Source organism: Antennarius striatus, chromosome 8 (genome assembly GCF_040054535.1).
Source record: "Antennarius striatus isolate MH-2024 chromosome 8, ASM4005453v1, whole genome shotgun sequence".
NCBI lineage: Eukaryota > Metazoa > Chordata > Actinopteri > Lophiiformes > Antennariidae > Antennarius > Antennarius striatus.
The window spans coordinates 1,474,043-1,491,075 of NC_090783.1; the positions used below are offsets into that span (position 1 = coordinate 1,474,043).

The 17,033-nt window shown below is 48.0% G+C and overlaps 1 protein-coding gene across 3 annotated transcripts; it reads right to left on the bottom strand.

Moving 5' to 3' along the window:
* Positions 1–1,892: 1,892 nt before the first annotated feature.
* LOC137599833 (bromodomain-containing protein 4-like) lies at positions 1,893–16,641 on the bottom strand. Of its 3 annotated transcripts, none has more exons than XM_068321019.1 (23): positions 16,561–16,641; positions 14,699–14,832; positions 14,055–14,111; positions 12,821–13,058; positions 12,617–12,709; positions 12,394–12,531; positions 12,167–12,299; positions 11,761–12,071; positions 10,389–10,799; positions 9,248–9,376; positions 8,940–9,164; positions 8,524–8,753; positions 7,802–7,902; positions 7,445–7,702; positions 6,243–6,338; positions 5,777–6,163; positions 5,114–5,698; positions 4,753–4,853; positions 4,545–4,665; positions 4,326–4,465; positions 4,060–4,235; positions 3,727–3,973; positions 1,893–3,629 (listed from the first exon to the last, which is right to left on the bottom strand). In XM_068321019.1, exons 4-23 carry the CDS (start codon positions 12,947–12,949, stop codon positions 3,561–3,563), a joined length of 4,080 nt encoding a protein of 1,359 aa, XP_068177120.1. In that variant the 5' UTR covers positions 12,950–13,058; positions 14,055–14,111; positions 14,699–14,832; positions 16,561–16,641; the 3' UTR covers positions 1,893–3,560. The 3 variants fall into 3 exon arrangements, with proteins under 3 accessions (XP_068177120.1, XP_068177118.1, XP_068177119.1); XM_068321017.1 differs by having other exon boundaries at positions 10,389–10,802; XM_068321018.1 differs by lacking the exon at positions 14,055–14,111 and having other exon boundaries at positions 10,389–10,802.
* Positions 16,642–17,033: the final 392 nt, after the last annotated feature.

The following is a 17,033-nucleotide window of genomic DNA, read 5'->3' on the forward strand; positions in this document are numbered from 1 at the left end:
GTCCACGTGCAAGGACCTGGAGCGGGAGCGCGCGTTGCGTGAGAGCAGCGCCACGCGGCACAGGCGTGTGTGTGTGTGTGTGTGTGTGTGTGTGTGTGTGTGTGTGTGTGTGTGTGTGTGTGTGTGTTTGGGGTCTGACGCAACGTGTTTTTGTGTGTTTGCGTGCGCGTCAATCACATGTGGAGCAGTTTACTGCAGTCTGGAGCTGATTTGGGGGGGGGGACCACCCCCCCACCCCCCAGCTGCTCCTAAGACTGAGTCTGGACCGGAAGTCTTACATGTTCATCACCAGCTGGTTCCGTGTGTTTGGAAAGCCCCTCCACTTCCCACATGAAAACACACACATTTTTCTCTTGAAAGATGACGTCACAGGTTCAAGGCTGCGCACCCCCCCCCACCCCCACCCCGAGCGGATGCAACCATCATGTCCAAAAATCCAGCATTCAACATGAATGCTCTGGAATGTGATCAAATTAAATTAAAGTAGTTCAAACCTTTTCATTCAGCAGCTTCAGCAGAAATTCAGATTTTCAAAATAAAAGTCATGCTCGCTCATTTGTGTTATGAGAAAACTGAGGAGGTCAGGAATAAATCGGGAGTTTCCAGTCTTTTGAATGTTGCATTTTAGCATCTTTCAGCTCCTTGTTTCGGTTGGACAGGCCACAACTTCCCTGTTTCGTACTTTCATTGTTGTCAGTCCGACTTTAGGAACAAGAAAGAGAAGAAGAAGAAGAAGAAGGAGGAACATCCTTTAATTGGGGAATGCACTCACTATCCAACCCATTCTTATTGAAATAAATCAAACTGTTACACCCCCCCCCCCTCCCCTCTGACAACATCCAGGTCAAATAAGGAAAAAGCTTTGCTTTAGGATCACATGACAGGAAGCTTCCTCCAGAAACATCCAAGGAGGAAATAAGGAATGAAACTAGAATTTATTTATTGAATAAACAAATAAATGTCTGGGCGTCTTGTTTAACGCAACACAAGACGACCGTAAGGAGAGCGGACAAACTGCGCCTGTGCCTCATGACGGCTGACTCATCCAGGCCTCTGTTGCCACACGGAACTGATGTTTTTTTTCATTCCTTATCTGCTATTCATTCATGTCCCATCATTCCACAGCCTGTCAAGACTCTCTGCTTCTATTTTTCTCCGTTCTTCATTTCTGAGGCGCGATCCCAGATTCCCCGGTTACATTTTTAGGTAGCTGGCCGTCGTCGCAGAAACGTTTTTTTTTTAATTCTCACGTCCCAGGAATGTGAGGAATGCGCTCGCCGCTGTGGATTTCTGACGCTCTTATCTGGAGAAAAATAACGAACGCAGCAGCATCTCTTATCGCCGCGTCGGCCTCTTCTCATCCTCACCTGATAACCTTGAGTTTCAGTGACGTCTCATCTGTGTGTGTGTGTGTGTCTGTGTGTGTGTGTGTGTGTGTGTGTGTGTGCGCGCAACAGGTTTCAGTCACGCCCTGGATTTGAATTTTGATTTAAATGCTGAGGAGAAACCATGAATGTGCTCATTTGAAAGTCAAAGGTGATGGGGGGGGTGAGGTCAGGGGTCGGGGGGTCAACATGTTGACCCTTCACCTGTGTCTCACGGTTAAACACGACTCGCCTTTTTAGCGGCTTCCGTTCCTTCCTGTGAAGGATTTTCACCCGACTAAAGGAAGCTGCCTGGAGGGATTGCAAAGCATTGCAGGCTGGGCCGCCGTGCATTCTGGGAAATGTATTTTTATATGGATGTATTTATTTGAAACAAGAATGGATAAAGAGATGAAAATGTAGGTTTTTAACAACCCAAATAATATTTAGAAAAGCTCCAAAAATAGTAAGAATTCCTCATAGCGCCCCCTTGTGGTAAAAAAAAGCATCAGCGAAACATCAATGACAGCACAAGACAAGGTTTTTAAAGATTTTTTTTTAAATATTATTTTAATACTTTTCTTAAAAAAGATGTACTCCAACAAGAAGAATCTATTGACCTCAACGCCTCCAACATACCAACAAGTTGTTCTGGGTAAAATAAATCAGAAAAAAAAATAGCAAAAGGGAAAACAAAACAAACTCAAATATGAAAATGAAAGAAACATTAAGAAAAAGTGATTATAGAACTGAAAACACTCAGATCTCCGGGGGCCGACCTATACGGGAACCAGGAAGAGCTCCCAGAAAAAAATAAAAATTAAAAAAACCCACAATGGCACGTGACATCCAATTCTGAAACCATTCTAAAAAATAAAAATTAAAAGACAAGATGACAAACTATTACACCAACTGCAGAGGCTGCGAGAAAGATAGTGGTGGACGAGCCTAAAAACACACAAACATGATGACGAGAAAGAAAAAAAAAAGATTTACAGTTAAGTGCAGGTTTTCAACAGCATGATGGGAGTTTAAGTCGAGACAAACTGATTCTGGAAACCGCTTCTGTTACAAAACTGCTGCGTGAATTTTTGATTTTTTTGTTTGTTTTTAAAAGGGCTAAAGAATATTAAATAGCAATAAAAACATAGCCTTTAATATAAAGTGAAAAGAAGATGCATTTTACTTGTAAAAAACAAAACAATGAGCTTTCAGCACTCGACAGATTGGTTTTGGCATAGAATGAACGAAACAAAAAACAGAAGGTGTGAGAGAATAAATGGACAGAATCCCCTCAACTGAATCATAAAAAAGGTTGGTTTTTTTCTTCTTTACAGTAAATTCTACAAAATCAAAACCAGAGCTCAGAGCTGAACAGAGATGAGCTTCGCCCCCCCTGAAATCCAAACTAATCTCGTGTTCTTTTTTTTTTTGTTGACTTTTCATCGTATATAATATATATTTATGTATCTATTTATATATATTTATATATTTATTATGTATAATTTGTAGGGTATGATTGTTAGTTTACAGGCCAGAGCGCTAAGGCAAACGACACTCTGAATCTTTCTAAATGCCTCATCATCGCCCTCCGGTGGTCGCACAGGGAAGTGCCTCCACTCCTCCGACGTGACTGAAGAGAGAAAAACAGAAAAAAGGGAAGAAGGACATCTCGGAAAAGTGCGGGAATGTGGCCGTGTGAGGGGCGGGGGGGCCACAGTCGACCTCTGAACCTGACAATCCCAGCTAATCCAGCTTAAAATAATAACAAAAAGAAAAAAATCAGAACAAAAACAAAAGTAATTTGTCTGTTTGTAATTTGCTCAAAACGATCCGTTCCAACCTCCGTCTCACAGCTGAAGACATTAGAGAATAAAGGTCTTCCATTGAATTCTTAAATTAAATCCTCTTCACGTGATTATTTTCTTGAAGTAAAAGTCTCGTCCCTTTCCTTTTCCGTTCCGTCTTTCTTTATTATTCCTCTGTTTCATGAGTCAGACACCAAAACGTATCCGAGGTCGTTTTTGCTTCCCCTTTCCTCTCTTTCACATGACAGCTGATTCAATAGTGAGGAAAAAGGGACTGTGTGTGTGTGTGTGTGTGTGTGAACATCAATCATGCATTTAAATGCCTGTTTTTGTTTGTTTTAGCGTTTGCGTGTCTCTACGTTCGTCTTTCTCTCCCTGATGTTTCCTCTCAGAACAGATTCTCCTCAAAGATGGCCATCAGATCACTCTGGAAGTTGATGTCGATGGTGTCTGCCATCTGCAGGAGGAAATGGGAACAACAAGAGTATTAATAATGATTAACAATAATAATTAAAATATATTTATATGTGTTTTAAAAACTGTTTTTTCCCCACCGCCTCTCTCCTGCGTCGCTCCTGCTCTCGGCGGCGCGCCATCTCCCTCTGCTGGTCGGGAGTGTTCTGTGCAGCGGAAGTGGGTGTGGGCGGGGCCTGTGGTTGCTGAGGGGGCAGGGCCTGCGGGGAGTGAGTGGGCGGGGTGGAAGCCGGGGGCGTGGGGGCTAGCGGCGACTGTTGCTCCTGGCGACGGCGGGCGTCCTCCTGCGCCCGGCGAGCCTGCTCCAGGGTGTCCTCGTCGTCACGGCTACGGAGCAAAAACAAAAACAAACACAAGTGAGGATGCAGCGACAACTGGAACGACTGGAGGAGCCAGTGGCCCCGCCCACCTACCGCAGCTTCTCCTGCTCCCGGCGGGCTTGCTCCGCCTTCAGCTGCCGCTCGCGCTCCTCCTTCTCGCGGGCGGCGCGCTTGAACTGCTCGAAGCTGTCGCTGGAGGAGCGCAGCGAGGAGGCCGGCGTGGACTGGGAGCGCTGGGCCAGGCTGGCCCACGAGCCCATGTTCTTCAGCTTCATGCCACCGAGGGGGGGGGGGGCAGAGGAAGAAAGGTGAGGGGGGGTGAGGAACAGACAAACAGGAAGTTGCGTCACGCTCCTCACCTGCGTCTTCTTGGGAGCGACGGGAGTTTTGGGTTCTTGCTTGATTTTGCCGTCTTGCTTCGAGCAGGGGGGGGGCGGCGCCAGGGATTCTGGGAGACGAGGAGTGGGGCGGGGGCCATCCACTGGTTTGAGATCTAATCCTGTAAAGAACGTAAATGGGGGGGGGGGCAATTAGCTGAGAAGTCTTCAATCGAACAGGCTAACGAGTGTTCTACTCACTGTGTTTGTCGGGTTTATGGGATTCCTGACGTACGGCTGGACTGAAAGGGGAGGGGGGCAGAACCGGCGGCGACTGGGGGGGCTTCTCTTCCTTGACCCCCGTCAGGTTGGACCTCTGTTCCTGCAGGCAGACGCAGGAAGCGTAACCAACGAGAATCAAAAAACCCAAACAACAATCGTTCCCCCGTCCATCCCCAGGATTCCTCACGTGTTTCTTGGTGGGGGGGGGCGACGGCTGTCCCACGGCGTGGAACGGGGGCATCTGAGGAGAGTGCATCATGGGGGGGGAGGGGCTGTCACGCAGGCAACCTGGGAGGGGGGGAAACCTCACTTTGAAACCCGAGGAAAACGTCAGACGTTAGAAACCAGATCAACAGGAGTTTTTTGTCGTGGAGCCTCAAACGTCTCGTAACCATAGCGACGCCGCGTTCAAGTCACGTGGGAGAAACGGATTCCTTCGCGTTCTGAGGGAGCCGGCGATCCGTGTGTGACGTGAACGCATCAGAGGAGGGGAAACCCGTCGTACCTGACGTGACTTGAACGCGGCGTCGTGTCATGTGACCTCTCACCTGTGGGGAAAGGCTCCGCCCTGCTTTGCGGCGACGGCTGATGCTGCTGCTGAACCTTCTGCTGCAGCGGCGGCGGCGCCCCCTTCTGCGGCTGCATCGCCGCCGCCGCCACGGCGACGACGTGCGCGTGTGGGAACGGCTGCCGCGTGTGGTGGGCGTGTCTCTGTGTCGGGGGCGCGGCCACAACCTGCGCGTGCATCGACTGCGCCAGCTGCGCGGGCGACTGCGCGTGCAGCGTCTGCGCGGCCGGCCGCGTCTGCAGCGACTGCAGGAAGGTGTGGACCTGGCTGAACGGCGTGATGTCGGCGCCGGGGGGCGTCGGCTCCTCGTCGTCCTCCAGCAGGGCTTGGGGGGGTTGCGCCGAGAGGGTACCCAGGATGCCGTGCGACGGCGGCGAGGGCACGCGGGGTCGGTGGAGGGGCTGCGGGAGGGGGAGGGGGAGGGGGAGCGACGGCTGCAGCTGCGGCGAGGACGATGGAGGCATGGGGGGCAGCGCCGGCGGGGGAGGCTGGGAGATTTTCGGGGGAAGCGGCGCCGCTCGGTTGCTAGGGCGCGAAGGTTGCTGGGGGAGAGCGTTGTGGAGCGCTGTGGGGGGGGGAGAAAACAGAATGAGTTAAAAAACGTCCGTTTCCGTTCGGTGACGTCACGCCGGCGCGTTCCCACCTGGAGACGGGACGATGGGGTGTTGGTTCAGGAACGGGTGCGTCGTCTCCGCGGGCGTCTGTACTGGGGGGGGGGCGTTGGCGTTGAGCAGACCGGACGCGGCGACGACCGCCCCCGTCATGGACACGGCGTTGGGTTGCGTCAGGTGGGGGTTCAGGAACTGAGCCAGAGGATCGAAGGCGGAGTTCAGCAGCTGCGACGCGTCCAGTGGCGGGGGGGGGACGTGCACCGGGTGAGGTGGCGGCGGCGGCAGAGGGGGGGGGACGAACGGCGGTTTGGACTCCACCACCTGAAGCGGGATCTGAGGCTGGGGGGTGACGGGGGCCTGGAGGACTCGCTTGGCGTCTTTGCTGGACGAGGTTTTCTTCTGCTGCTTGGGAACCAGCCCTGAGACAGGAAACAGGAAGTGTGAGGACAGCTGACGGCCAATCAGAGGCGCTGACAGGGGGTGGGGGGTGGGGGTTACCATTCTCAGAGTCGTCGCTGTCAGAGGAGTCGCTGCTGTCTGAAGATGAGGATCCGGTCTTCATCTTTGTCACGTTCATCGCTTCTATAGATTTCTCTACAAGTGATGAACAGGAAGTGATGAAATACAGAGAGAATGACATAATTTCCTGTTGATGTTGCTAAGCTACGATTAAAAATGAGATTTCTCAGTCTGTCATAAAGCAATCAAGAACATTCTGAAAAATGTAGAACTTAAGCAGGGGGGTCAAGCTCATTTTCACTGAGGGCCACATCATCAGCGTAACGTCTGTACTCAAAAGGCCAGATGTAACTAAAAAACGTAAGTAAATGTAACTCAATATAATTTAACATAAACTAATCTTTAATGTTAATTAACTGAATTTATTACATCCCGCTTCAAATATCTTCACAACTATTCCAGAGAGAAAGATGAAACGAAAAGCACATTACTTCGGTAGCAAAGGGGATGAAAATGAGATGATGACCTTGACCTTGAGAAAAGTAGGTCAGGGTCAAATTTCAACTTTTTTTTTGTACATATCTCAGGAACCGGGTAAGATAGAAAGACGAAACAAAATGCATTATGTTCAGGGATGCAAGGGGATGAAAATTAGATCACAATCTTGACCTTGAAAAACTAAGTCAAGGTCAAATTTTTACTTGTATACCTTTTTAGGTACACGTCTCTGAAACCTGATGATATAATCACAAAACAAAAAGCAACATTTTCAGGAAGTCAGAGACACAAAAGTGTGATGATGACCTTCACCTTTGGAAAACTTGGTCAAGGTCATACTCAATGGTACAATATAAAATTCATCGTGCGACCATTATGAAAGTAGGTCAGGGTAAAATTTGGAAGTCAGGGGTGTTACAGTCTGTTTGAATCGTTACTTATTCAATTACAAAAAACATTAGTTTTTCTGTTATAATAAATCCTTTTAAATACAGGAAGTGACTTAAAGAAACACGTAAAGTCACACCTGTGACCTGACGACAAAGACCTGAATATGAACTTAAAGATTTTCATTCCAGAGGACAGGAAACAGGTTTGACTCCACCTCCACTGATCAACAATCCGACGCTTTATTTGATCCGAGCGGTGGAACCAGACCTTCCTGCAGAGCCGCTGTAATTCATCCAACCGTCGGATGCAAAAAACCGTCGCACGACGCGTTGGGACGTCAAAAACCGGCCTACCTGACGGCTTCTTCTTCTTCTTGAGACAGGTGAAGACGTATTTCTCCAGCTCCCTCAGCGTGGAGGGCTTCAGCGTCTCGAAGTCGATCTCGATCTCGTCCGGGTTGGAGTTCTTGAGCGAGGGCTCTCGCGTCTGGATGATGTGCACCACGCGGCCCAGCTTGTCGCCGGGCAACTTGTTGATATCCAGGCTGAGCTGGCGCTTCTCCTCGTACGACATCGGCTTGCAGCCGTCGACTGACGCGTCTCCGAACACGTCTGGGGGAGGGGGGGGGGTGAAACGGGGACAGTGGGGTTGACGCTGGGTCGTCATAGAAGGCAAAAAAAACGTGAGGATGGAGGCTTTCACAGACGTACCCAAGTCGTTGTCGGCTTCAAGGGAGGCAGACGGGACGAGGGGCGTCGGCCCGGGGAGGGGCATCACAGCTGGGCGGCTGTTCTTATCTCCTTCCTTCCTCCTGTGACGGACAGACGATTCGATTACAGGTACACCTCGGTTTACGACCACGATTCGTTCCTGAAGGCTGTTCCAATAGCGATTTGTTCGAATTCCAAATACGTTTTTCCCGTTACAAATAATGTAAATGGTCTGAATCCGTTCCAAGACGCTAGAAAACTACCTTTTTTCAACATAATATGTTATTTCATGATGTAAGTTATATATGAAATGTAAAAGAAGCAAACACGAGAAAGGAAGAAAAAAAAAATCGATGTAATCAGGTTAGCCTAAGGTACGAGTTACCGTCGTCTTTGGACAGAAGTTTATGGTACCGTAACTCGTACCGTAGGCAATGGAACGCAGATTAAGCGAAAAATTATTGAATAAAATAAACTAAAATAAAAAGCATATTACCGTCACGTTTTGTCGCGACTTTTCTCGCACTTGGCGACGAGAATAAGGCGTTTGTTTCGCGTTCGACTTCCAAATTTTGTTCGACTTCCAAGACAAAAAAAAAATCCTGAATTTTTTGGTCGAATTCCGATTTGTTCGATGTCCAAAACGTTCAAAAACCAAGGTTTGCTTGTAGATCTAAAATCATCACGACCGCGATAACGCCACACATCATGTTCCCACCCACCCGGGCTTCTTCCTCTCCTTCTTCCCGATCACCAGCTCCTTGCTGCTCTTGCTTTTCTTGTAAGTCTGCAGCCCGACGGTCGGGGGGGTCCTCTCCACCGGCTCCACCTCCGCTCCCATCTTCTTCTTGTGCTTCTCCTTCTTCTTCTCCTTCTTCTCCCTCTCTTTTTTCTTGGGTTTGGCGACTTGGGGCTGCGACAGCGCCGCCAGCTGCTCGTGGACGGCCTTCAGCTGAAACAAACACCCGGATGTGAGACGGAGAAACAAACAAACAAAAAAACCAGGAAACCGTCTGCGTTTGTCGTGGTTTCTCGGTGTATCAGCCATCGCCCGCTCTCGGCGGACGCTTTTCTGCGTGTCCCACCCACCTGTTGCGTCTCATTTGCCTCCCTCCCCCTTCATTTTCCATCCTCTAACCTGTTCCTGTAACTCGGCCAATCGGTGTTGCCTTTCCTGGTCTGAATCTCCGCCGGAGGATTCCGATTCCGACGAGGTGGAGCTGTCCTCTTCAGAGACGTGGGCAGACGGGGGCAGGGCTTGTCGAGTGGAGGGGGCAGGGTGGATGGCCGACGACGGGGTGGGAACAGGGGCGGCCTCCTCCGGGTCGTCAGGGATTTTGGAGAAACGCATCTCGAACACGTCCTGGTGGACGGAGGAGGGAGGAGACGCTGTGAGCGCCACCAGAAGCACCAGAACTGATCGCTCAAGACGGAGGCGGGGGTTACCTGCAGTTTGTGCGCCATGCCGACCACGTCGTGATCGGGGGGGTTGTACTTGTAACAGTTGGAGAACATCAAGCGAACGTCTGCGGCGAATCCTTGACTGTCTCTGTACTGACGGTTGTCCAGCTTTTTCTGAAAGAAGAGATGAAGACCAGAAATGTTTGTTCCAGACAATAAAAAAGGAAAGAAAGGGCAATACTTCAACCTAAATACCCTCTATTACACCAGAGAGGTGGAGCAAAGCGGTGCAGAAGGTTTCCTCACCTTCGTCAGGGAAGATTCCCAGGGAAAAACTGATCAAAATCAAATTATAATTGACATTTAAAGCCTTTAAGGCACTCGTGTCAAACTCAAGGCCCGGGGGCCGAATGTGGCCCTCCACATCATGTTATGTGGCCCACGAGAGTGTTTAAAAATGAATAGGTCAAAAGTGTGCTTTGAGCAAAAATTACATTACCCACAATGCAGTAATTAAACCCATTTGAACTTTGATAAAAACGTGAACAAAGTTAATGTCCTAACTTGTGTCTGTTGTTATTTTTCTTTATTGATTGATAGTTTGATCCTTGATTGATGGATTATTGTGGGTTTAATAACCTGACAAATTAAAAGGATTTATGTTAGAACAGAGAAACAAACTTTTTTTTGTGTAACTAATGTTTGTAACTTGAATAATGTTTGTAACTTGAATAAGTAATAAATTCAGAGTTATTTAACATTAACATACATTTATTTTACATTTATGTTACCTTATATTAGGTACATTTATTAGTTACATCTGTCCCTTTGATGACAGCCGTGATGTAATAAAAGAAACTTCAACAACAATATTGATTACAGCTTTAACAAAAATAGAATAAAGAGCGCTGTGACAAGGACTCAAAGAAAGGATGTAAAGAAATATCAGATCCCTTTGAATATTCAAATCAAATAAGATACGGTTGCCATAGCGACGGCGGATGAAAAATGAGCTAAGCATCCCGTTAAAACCCTTGACACACAAAGACATGAACTACTTCTGCTTAACTCTTAAACACCAACAGGAAGTGTAAATTCTATCAACAGGTTTCGTATCCTGAAGGTAGAACTATTATGGGATGACCAGAGACACACGAGACGAAGCACACACGAGGAGGAGGATCACCTTGATGGTGCTGAGGTCGATGGGGTGCTTGATGATGTCGTTGTAGTCGTGCAGGCCGAGGCCTTTGGCGTCGACGGGCTTGTGGAAGGGCCAGGCGTACGCCACGTGCTTCTTGGACAGCATCTCTCTGACCAGGCGAGAGCAGAAGCGCAGCTGTTCCTGTCGCTTCTGGGACGCCGTCCCGCCAGTCTCCAAACCGCCGCCGCCGCCACCGCCCCCCAGGCCGCCGCCTACCAGAACGACGCCCGGGTGATGCTGGGAGTCCGGCTGCAGCGACTCTTTCTTGGGTTGCTTCGACGGACGGCTGCTCTCTCGGCGCTGCCGGGTGTCGGCGGAGACGGGCGACGATTCGCTGAGCTGGTCGTTTGCAGTTGGCGTGGTCGTGTCTGCTTTCCTCTTCTGGCTCTTCTTCTGCTGTTGGAGCCCAGAGACGATGAATTTAAACAGAAGAAGAACTCAGACGGTCGTCGACAAAGAGTTTAATAGTCAACAAGTGACTTTTTTTTAAAAATTCTTTCCAATGCCGCTTCTTCCTAATTAATTATGTTTTAAACTAACTAGTTTTTAACTAGGTTTTTAAATTAACTAGGTTTCATATTATTATTTAACACATTGTATTTTTATTCATGTTATTTTTTAATTATGATTTGTTTATGGTTTACGTTTAATCTGGATGTTTTACCCCTGTTCTGCTTTATGTGCTTTCAATTGCCCCTCGGGGTCTAATAACGTTTTTTTTGTGTCCCGCTTCAAAGCGGTGATGTATTGTCATTGTCAGTGTTCATGCAGAGAGAAAGATGAAACAAAAAGCACATTATTCAGGCAGCAAAGGGGATAAAAATGAGATGATGACCTTGAGAAAACTAGGTCAAGGTCAAATTTTCACTTTTATACCTTTTTAGGTACACGTCTCTGAAACACAAACATTTTCAGGAAGCCGTTGCGGTCTCTGATTGTAATCTGAATTTGAAAACAAATGTGAATTTCTTTCTGTCATTGACACACATGTGCAGCTAACCGGCTAGTTAGCTGCTAATATTAGTGTAACCAGAAAGCTAACGTACTACTTACTCCTATAGCTGTGAACTTTAGCATTAGCGAGGACTATTTTATTCATTCTTTACAGGTTGTTGTTGCTATGTTTGATGCTAAAGACAAAATCTTAAAAAATAAACATGAAATATTTATTTTTGTGCCCTTCCCTCATTCCAGTCAGCTGTTAGCTCTTCATGCTACACAGTTCAACAGCCGTTTGTCTCTAAGAACGTATGTAATTAAAGGTTTAATGAGTTATCATCTAACTGTCTTTATTTTCACTTAAACACTGATGACATCACATCAGAGCAGTGACTCATCAATGGCGGCGTCTCACCTTGACGAGGGCGGGGGCGCTCTGCAGCATCGGGGTGGGACTGATGCCCGGGGGGAGAACGGCGGTGATGCTCTGGGTCAGGACGTCGGGGGTGGACAAAGGGTACGGGGGTCCCAGATGGGGCGCGTGGGAGGCGGGCGTGGGGGGAACACGTGGGGGCGGAGGCTGGGCCAGAGCCAACGCGGGGGGTCCTGGAGGCGCGGGAGGGGTGTGGGTGTGGGGGGTGGTGGACGGGGACAGGAAGCCTTGGGTCTTGGGGGTGGTGGAGGGCGACGACGAGTCCTGGCCCGAATCCGACATGGTGATCAGGGCTGGAGGGGGGAAACAGCAGGGGGTGCGTTCAGTTTAGAAACACGTGAAGAGTTAAAGTCCAACGGGCCGCGTTCACCTCGTCTGACCCTCCTACCTGACTCCCGTCTGACTCCTCGGTGGCCCTTGGTCACCACGGCGATCTCCGTCTCCTCCTGCGGCATCTTGGTGATCTTCTGGAGGAAAAGCTTCTCCAAGGCCCTCGCCATCAGAACGATGTCGTCCGATGGCTGGACACACACACACACACACACACACCTAGAACGCCTTCCTTCAACAGGAAGTGGCCTGAGGGAATCGGGTGGGGGGGTGGTGGAGGCAGACCTTGTTGTAGATGTAGCAGTTGGTGAACATGGTGTTGAAGTCCTGGATGCACTCCTGGGCGTTCCAGTAGTAGTTGCTCTCCAGACGCTTCTTGATGGTTCCCATGTCCATCGGGGTCTTGATGATCTTATAGTAGTCCTGGTTCAGAGGGGAAGAGTTCGTTTCAGACGATCTTCTCCAAATAACTCTGACACACACACACACACACACACACTGTACTCACAGGTAAATTCAATTTGACGACATCTACGGGAGCCTGGAAGGGCCAAGCGAATTGGTGTTTCCATAACGGCTTCAACACCTCCTTCAGCAGGTACTGAAACAGAACAGACCAACGTCAATGAACACACACACACACACACACACACACACACACACACACACACACACACACACACACACACACACACACACACATCCCCCTTACCTGCAGCTGGTTGGTCTGTCGTTTGGGTTTGGAGGGGTTCCATGTTTCGGGGGGTGGGGGGTTGAAGGGGAGAGGCAGCGGGGCGGAGGGGGGGTTCTGGCTGCTGCCTGCCTCCAGACCGTCTCCCATGGCGGTGGGGGTGGAGGGGGGGGTTTGCAGCGGCAGTTCAGGCAGGTTGGACCTGGCGGTGGCAGGTGGGGGCGGCGCCCCCCTCAGGCCATTACACTCCCTGGATTCTCTAGTGGAGAGGGAGGGGGGGACAGAAGGGTCATCAGTGCTGACATTAACGACACCTCAGAGCTGAGACGACTCCTTCATATGTGAGGAAACTGTCCGGGAAAGAAAACAACAAAAAAACCCTCAGCTGACGCGCTGAAAGAACGCCTTGGTCCTACACACACACACACACACGCACACGCGCACACACACACACACACACACACACACACACACACACACACACACACCACAGTGTGATACGAGCACGCCGAGTCCTGATCAGAACAGAACCGTCACGACATCCAGAGCAGCGCTTCAGTTTGGGAACAAAAAACAAAAAGCAGAAGAAGAGTTTCTGTAAAAACTCAAAACTATTTTCAAAAGCTTTTAATTGTGTATTATTCAATTCAATTCAAAAAACTTTATTTGTCCCCAAGCGGCAAATGAAGGCACAACACTAACACTAAAATACACAATAAACAGATATTTACACTTATGTAATATGTATATCAAAGACCGTATAAATAGTGAAACTATAAAGATATCCAACAGACTCTGCATTAAACCATCAACCTGCAGCACGATGCATGTATGAAAATATACGTAACATACATGTAACAGCATTTAAACACGCAGCAGACCAACATGCGTCTCCACAAAGATCTCTCTCCGCCAGAGGACAAGAAATATTCCAGATTATTTATATTTCCTATGTCAGTTCTCAGAGCAGGAATCCCTACTCTGGTGAAACGCACACAATTTGCTCGCAATCATGCCGTTAAATAGTTCTCCAGGCGTTCTATGGAATAATAAAGATGTGGATATTCATAAAGGAACGAGGGTCACGTGTTCCAAAAGAACTCCAGTCACTCAGGGACACACAAGAGAAAGTTTTTACGACTCCCGTTAGATCAAAGTCCCACTGCAGAAACTAAACACACACAGCGTGTGTGTTTGTTCAGAAACATGGGATGAACAACTTTAAGCGTTATTCTAGATACTCCAGTGATTTTACCTTCTTGGGATAACGTTTCCAGCTTCCAGTGCTCGTGAAACATGGAGGCGGTCTTATCTGAAACGTGATAAAAACAGCGCTTGTCAAACATTCAGGATCACTCACATTGGGCCGTTTACACGGATATTAACTGAGATTTCCTGTGTTCAAACGATGCCGTCGAGGCCACAAATCTCTTTTTTTCTGTAGCCTAAAGATATATTATAGAATCCTAAAGCACCAGAAACAAAACTGCAAGTATGTACAGAAACATAGGTTTGTTATCTACCACCGCAAGGTTTTTTTTAGGAGGTGAAAGGTCAGCCCACTGTGGACGATTCCATGAGGGGTGCTGGACTTTCAACCGGAGCTGATGGCCCGTTGCTGTCCACGCTGAGCGGTTGTGCTCTGACGCATCGGACTGGACCGAGCTACGCAGAATCAGACCGAACCCACCGCCAAACAGTTAACTCTGACGCAGCAACGATGGAGTTATTTTTGATAAGTAACCACGGCGACACTGGCAGCGGGTTTTCTGGATGCTAACTTTGCAGAACTCTGAGGGATTAACGCTAACAACAGCGCCTGTTGTTTCAGACTGTTCCTAAAAATGTATTTTTATTCTTTATTTAACGCTGAAAAGCAGTCATTTTATCGTCACTCACGTGTTTGTTGTCGTGCAGCTGTGGTCTAATCCAGCGGTGTGATCATATCTCAGCTGTAGAGGCAGCGGTTTGTCAGAGACACGCCGCCGGGCTCAGGAAACCACAACACACTGATAAACGGCCGACGCTCACACCTGAGAGAGGCACACAAAGAGGAATGCCTAGTTAAAATTAAAGTTAATATATTCTATGTGATTGAAAACACCCTGCTAGATTAAAGGCTGAGTCAAAAAAGCTTTTGTGCGTACAGCCCACAATACTAAGACCCAAAAGGCGTTGCAACACAACAGAAGCGGCACAAAACAATCACAGCATTCCTTGGTGACATGTTGGAACTCTGACAGCGTTTGATATTACCTGTGCCTCTTCTTCTAACCGCTTCCTACGCGGCTGCACCTGTCTGGATGTTTATCTTCAAAAACATTCCAAATTAATCATCCAGGAAACGTTTCCTGGAAAATGTCTCGCTCTTCCTAAAACTGCAAGAACGTTTCACGAACACTAAACCAAACCTCACCTAACCCCCAGCCTCACGTTGCTGCACAAAAGTCTATTTCATTTGGCACTTTTCTTCATGCATTTGCCAAAAAAAAAATGTTGTAATAACACAATCATGTCTCGTGTTTAGCAAAAATTTTTTTTAAAAAGCACAATAAGCACAACTCTTGGATAAGCACGTTGAAACGTCCCAAATGACACTGGATCGCCGTGTCGTGGGGTTCAAAGGTCGCCTGGTGGAATTCCTCTGATGTCGTCAAACGCTTATTTATCTTATCTAGACTCACATTGTTTCAGTCTTGATGACCTGATCATGAATTCATTTTGCAACTGAGTCTTGGAAATTTATCCCAACTCCTTATTAAATGCACCCCAACACACACACACACACACGCACACACACACACACACACACACACACAGCAAATATAATAAGGTTTTAATGCCATAGGTTCATATGTCACTCATATGTTGTTCATATGTTGTTAGAATAAACAATAAAAACCAGATAAGTAAACTCACACATCTAGAATTATATCTTAAAGAGTCAGTGCATGGAATTAATGAACATATAATTAACAATACTCCTGTACAACTGAGGAGCCAAACTACACACTCTTATATAATTTATCAGCCATTTTGGTACAATTTCGTAGCACGTAGTAACGAAGTTATTAATATTACCGCTTTTCGTCTCATAGAAATGAACTTTAACGACGCAAAATGCGATAAATAACGTCCATTTAACATGAAAACAAGCATTTATTCAAAGCTAACTCCGTCCTACGGACGTACCCGGTCAGCACATCGCCATGTTCGCCGACAACTCCGCACGTAACCCGCCTTTGAGAATACAACCAGACGGCGCCGATATTCCCCAAAATGACGTACGTCGCGCTTCAACACGAAGCTTCCTGCGCCATCGTGCGTAAACTACGCTGCCGAGAGGGCGTAACTTATGTCACGAATACGGCCTACAGGGCTACAAACAAACAGCCTAGCAGCTAACCTGCTAGCATGATAGCGACCAGCAGCTAACGTGCGCGCTGTCAACACGGAGCGTCGATCGTTGCGGGACGACGTCCACGCAAGTATCACGAGGGGGAAGATTCCACGCAAGAGTTTACGCAATAACACCGAAAAGACCTTATTTACGAACAAAAAATATCTCGCGCGTGTGTCTCAAACCGGTGCGAGGCCTGGGAAGACAGCTCATGCTACGCTCGCCGTAGCGCACATTGACAGCTCCCGGGATTCACCGCCTGATAGCCGCTCGTAAACTTTTTACCGGGTCGCGGGGGGGTGTACGCTCTCGTTTTGTGTCCCCACGTAACCCACGGAGCGACACGGAATGCTATTTTTACCTTCTTCTGTCGGTTGTCAGCGCTCGCGGACGTCCCTCGCCCCAAAGCAAGAACAAACAGTCCCGTTCAGCGTTGATGACGTCAGACGCAAAGGGGGCGGGACCGAGTCGGTCAGACGAAATGACATCCACTCCCCCCCACACACACACACACACACACACTCACACACGTGACTCCGCCCACCCTCGCTCCACCTCCCGCGGGATAACATCACGCAATAGCTTGTAATTGTTTCGATTTAACACGTTTTTACGGAGATGATCAATTATACGATTTATTTACATTATTTACATAAAAATGTTTTTTTTTCCTGCGACATAAATTGTTTGAGAGCACGTGACGGACAAATAAATCTAAATATGAGGCAGACTAAAATACCGTCGCATAATCCTTAAAACAGGACATGATCGAGATTTTAAAGCTCTCATTTTTTTTCTTTAAGACATATTTGTGAGTTTATATTTCTGCTACGG